The sequence below is a fragment of the Triticum dicoccoides genome, chromosome 7A (genome assembly GCF_002162155.2).
Source record: "Triticum dicoccoides isolate Atlit2015 ecotype Zavitan chromosome 7A, WEW_v2.0, whole genome shotgun sequence".
NCBI lineage: Eukaryota > Viridiplantae > Streptophyta > Magnoliopsida > Poales > Poaceae > Triticum > Triticum dicoccoides.
The window spans coordinates 711,487,371-711,492,355 of record NC_041392.1 but is presented as its reverse complement, the minus strand read 5'-3'; the positions used below and the strand labels follow the sequence as shown (position 1 = coordinate 711,492,355).

General features: G+C 45.6%; 1 protein-coding gene across 1 annotated transcript; it reads right to left on the bottom strand.

Annotated features, from left to right (window-relative positions):
- Positions 1–3,213: 3,213 nt before the first annotated feature.
- LOC119332320 (cell number regulator 2-like) lies at positions 3,214–4,302 on the bottom strand. Its single transcript, XM_037605501.1, has 2 exons — positions 3,891–4,302; positions 3,214–3,786 (listed from the first exon to the last, which is right to left on the bottom strand). The coding sequence occupies exons 1-2, from the start codon at positions 4,300–4,302 to the stop codon at positions 3,701–3,703; spliced, it is 498 nt and encodes a 165-aa protein (XP_037461398.1). The 3' UTR covers positions 3,214–3,700.
- Between the last annotated feature and the right edge of the window lie 683 nt (positions 4,303–4,985).

The window sequence follows — 4,985 nt, the reverse complement described above, 5'->3', positions numbered from 1 at the left end:
ATTAACATTGAGAGGCCTGAGTTTGAAGAGTATCTCTCCATACTTGATTGTAGTGGAGGGACATTTCCCATTAAATGCCTAGGGATCCCTCTACACCATGACAAATTAAGAAGAGGGGATATCCAACCTCTGCTGGATAAAATTCTTAAAATAATTGCTGGATGGGGAGGAAAGCTCGTATCCTATAAAGGCAGATTGGGCAGATTGGTTCTGATTCAGGCCTGCCTTGCCAGCATTCCTGTCTATCTTCTCTCCTTCTTCAAATTCCCTAAGTGGGCTATTCATATGGTCAACTCCCAAATGGCTAATTGTTTGTGGAATGACTTTGTAGGACATAGGAAACTACATTTAGCTAACTGAGGGATGGTCTCTATGAAAAAAGATTTTGGGGGCCTTGGCATTCCCAACCTTCATGAAATCAATATCTTTCTACTAGGCTCCTAGATTAAAAGATATTATGAAGGAGATAGGAAACCCTGGAAACAGATTATTGATCATAAATACATGGCTGGGAGGCCTAACCTCTTTGCCCCTTCCCCTACTCAAAACTGCACCAGGTTCTGAAAAGGGATTAACTCCATTACTCAAACTTTGAAGTTTGGGTATAGGTGGAAAATTTGTGTAGGTGATAAAGTTAGATTTTGGGAGGACACCATGAAAAATTAAGAAGAGAGGATATCCAACCTCTGTTGGATAAAATTCTTAGAAGAATTGCTGGATGGAGAGGAAAACTCATATCCTATAAAGGCAGACTGGTTCTGATGCAGGCCTGCCTTGCCAGCATTCCTGTCTATCTTCTCTCCTCCTTTAAATTCCCTAAGTGGGCTATTCATATGCTCAACTCCCAAATGGCTACTTGTTTGTGGAATGACTTTGAAGGACATAGGAAACTACATTTAGCTAACTGGGGGATGGTCTCTATGAAAAAAGATTTTGGGGGCCTTGGCATTCCCAACCTTCAAGAAATCAATATCTGTCTACTGGGCTCCTAGTTTAAAAGATATTATGAAGGAGATGGGAAACCCTGGAAACAGATTATTCATCATAAATACATGGCTGGGAGGCCTAGCCTCTTTGCCCCTTCCCCTATTCAAAACTGCTCTAGGTTCTGTAAAGGGATTAACTCCATTACTCAAACTTTGAAGTTTGGGTATAGGTGGAAAATTGGTGTAGGTGATAAAGTTGGATTTTGGGAGGACACTTGGTTTGGTACTTCCCCTTTAGCAGTCCAATTTTGGCATGTCTACTCTATCTGTAATAAGCAATTAAATGTGTCAATGAGGTTTGGGATGGAAATCAATTGAAACTCATCTTCAGGGGGAATTTTGATGACAATGTTGGAACAATGGTACCAATTAGTAGAAATAGCTGGAAGTATTGGGCTGTCCTCTGAACCTGATGCTCTGATATGGAAGATGGATAGCAAAGGCCAATATTCTTCTAGTTCACTTTACCATGTGATCAATTTTGGGGGGATCCAACCTATATTTATCCCTGCAGTGTGGAAACTTAGGGTTCCTCCCAAAATTCATGTCTTTCTCTGGCTGCTTGCTAATAACAAGCTTATGACTAGAGATAACCTGAGGAAGAGGCATATCATTAAACCCCTTGATTGTGTCTATTGTTCTGATCGAGAATCCAATAGGTGCTGAGATCGATCTTGAATACTCTAAGGAACTGGATCATTCTATCCGCGGATGTGTGCAGGGAAAGACTGATGGTCTTTGCGGCACACCTGGAGAAATTCCTTTAGAAACCTATGCTGATCAAGAGCGGTTGAACTCCCACAGCAAGCTGGTGTTTGAACCATGGAGGAATCTCAAGGTCTCTGAAGATGATGAAAGCTTCTCATCTCGCAAGAAAAGAGACCGCCGCGGCAAGACGACTGTTATCAGTCCGATGTCAACCCTTATCACTTGCTGGTCTCCACAGGCTGCCGCAGCACCACCCATGAAGACTCGGAGGGCTTTGCAGGGAGCTGCTTTTGTAATAGGGCTTTCTAGTGACCCGTTTGCTATTTTCCTGGTTTTCTTTCCGCTTCATGAACTGCTCCTCTCAGTGAGATGATGTATGGATTATGTTTCTGGAGGTTTCATTCGAGTAATGGAATCGGGGAGGGCCTCCCTGTCCTTCTAAAAAAATAAACGACGATGTCGAAACTAGAGTTTTGAGCAACGCGCCACCAGCACCTCATTTCTCATCCATGGCTGCGGGAGCCGCTGTACAGGGCCAGTTTTGCAGTTGCTCATTGCCTGAGCAACCGTCCGGCGGCGCCATCCCAATCCGCCGCCGCAGCAACGGACGTGCGACCAATCTGCAGGGCCATCCTTTAGGCGGGCGCCGCTGAGGCGATTAAAAGAACGCCTCAAAATCTAAATCGATTTTAGGCTTTTCTTGAGAACGGCTCCGATTCATGTTTGTTTAGCGGCAGTTTGAGAAAATGCCGTGAAAGCTTAGTACAATGGGAGGCATTTTCCTGAAACTCCTTATATACAGGAATTTGAGGCATATCAAAAAAATGCTACTTATATACAGTTTGGAGGCATTTTCTGGAACGCCCTTACCAAAATGCCTCTGATTAACAACCGTGGTGTAGTGACTAATGCTCACATTAGTCCCGATTTTTAATGCGGCCAGGACTATTGCTCCGATCCGAATCAAAGCCCTGTTTTCTATTAGTGAATATAGTTCTAATGCCCTTGTAAAGACAATGTCAATGGTGAAAACGGATCATCTATCAGGTGTGCTGTTAGAGAGGTAAAACATTTTAAATTTGTGGAATAAGAGCGAATATTTATTGACATCAGTTTCGCAAATGACGCTAAGCAGAAAAGCTAAATTTATGAAAGCGGCTCCAACCTAGCGTTCGGTAGCTACACGTTCGTTAATAATATACTACCTCCTTTTCAAAATAATTGAAGTTCTGGATTTGTTCAAAGCCAAACTTCTTTAAGTTTGACCAAGTCTATAGAAAAAATATATTAACATCTAAAAAACCAACTTAGTCTTTTTGAGATTCTTTGAGACATGTAGTTCCGTACTATGTGTATTCCATATTGTAGATCTTAGCGTATTTTTTCTACAAAATTGGTCGAACTTAAGCAAGTTTGACTTTACGAAAACCTAAAACTTTAATTATTTTGGAACGCATGGGAGTATCAATGTGCAGTAAGAAAAAAGGACCATGAAAGAAACCTCACAGGAATACAGCCAACAAGACAACTTAGTCTCTAATTAGTTTTTCTAAGAAATGAGGCTCGGATGGGCCCAACTTTGAATTAAAAAAGCCATCAACCCCATCTAGAATACAACCAACACAAGCACATTAGACAACGAAAAAGCAACGAAAAGATACAAAGGTGTTGAGAAAACAGCTTACAACACAAACCCACCCTAGAAGCACCTACACTGATAGGAAAAGAAGCACCCCTTGAAGATGGAGTCGCCCTTCAAGCTCGAACACCTGTCGGAGAAGATAGAAACAGCGCGTCGAAGGCATTGCCAGCCGCCTTGGCAACGATCTCGCCGAACACCTGCACTAAGAACCGAGAAGATACCACACCCCCTCACCAGAGAACTTGATCTCTTGTCCTAAGCTGAACTACCCCTCTCGCATCATGGTTCGAGATGGAAGGTATATAGATTTGGATCCAACAGCTAGGTGGCTAAGCTAGCTAGCTCTTGCAGCGATCGATCACGATCAGCGTGTCATCCCGTCTACGTGCATGGTGGGCGGCACGGTCGCCGCGCCGCCGCGCTGCTGCAGCTCCATGTTGGCGTGCCATCCTGCATGCATGCATCCACCGCAGTTCAATCAACATAGATAACGAACCACACATGCATATCGATCGTCGCACTGCATACGATCACTCGCGAGCGTAGGCACGCACCGATGTCCATGACGAAGCCGCGGTTGTGGAGCTCGCGGTACTCCTGGCAGAGGGCGCAGCACTCGCAGAAGCAGTGGACGCAGAGGTCCGGGTAGGGGGCCTCCTGGAGGCCGTACTGGGCGCGCATCTTGGTGCGGTAGAAGCAGGTGTAGATGGGCAGGAACCACCAGGAGGTGACCATCCCGATGAGCACGTACAGCGCCGCGCTCGCCCCGCTGGAGAGGGAGCCGCGGTCCACGATCTCCGCCACCAGCCCGAAGGTGATGCACGGGCAGAAGCACGTCATCCAGCAGTTCCCGGGGTCCTCGGCGCAGTCGAACAGGCCCGTGGACCAGGGGTGGACCGGCGGCTGCGCGTGCACCAGCGCGCGCGTCGCCGCGGCCGGTGCTGGCAGCTGCTCGGCGGCGTCCATGCCGGCCACGCGAATTGATTTTGATTCCTCCGGCCACCGGCGGGTGGTGTCAGCGCGGGCGCGGGTGTGGTGGCCTCAACAGGAGCGCCAAGGCTGTTTATATCATCGTCGATTCGGAGGTAGGTGACCATGCATCCAAACAACTCCGATCCCATGCATGCATGCATGCAGGATTAGTCCCATGCATGGCTAATCCCTATCTTTAGCTACAACGGGCAAAAATAAGTGCCACGTGATTTTCCTGTCCTTTCTCCCCACAGAAATAGTAGCACTAGTTTCAGTCAATGGTACAAAATTTTCTCTTGAATTGTGACTTCAAGAGAAAACTAAATTTGTATACAAAACATCATATATGCTAGTATATATTTTTCTTAAGCCGCAAATCGAAGTTGCTTTTCCCCCCTCAAAAAAAATCGAAGTTGCTTTTCAAATTTTGGGACATGGTACGCGCGTATATGTTGTGTCAATAATTTCAGAAACTTTTTATTATCACCTGCACAAAGAAAACTTTTTATTATCACAATAAAGAAGTGCTAATCGATCATCTAGTTTAATGTCCAAAAACGTCTTACATTATGGAACAGAGGGAGTACTAAAAAATAACTCATCAGACGAGACGGCTCGCGAGGGCATGCCATGTATAGTTCGACCGAGCTCCTCGAAGAGAAGGAAGCAGACCCTTG

Bases quoted from the DNA above. Each gene is read 5' to 3' on its own strand.
- LOC119332320 (XM_037605501.1), bottom strand. From the start codon at position 4,302: ATGGACGCCGCCGAGCAGCTGCCAGCACCGGCCGCGGCGACGCGCGCG. The intron at 3,787-3,890 runs GTGCGTGCCTAC...GCATGCATGCAG, and splicing joins CGGCTTCGTCATGGACATCG to GATGGCACGCCAACATGGAG.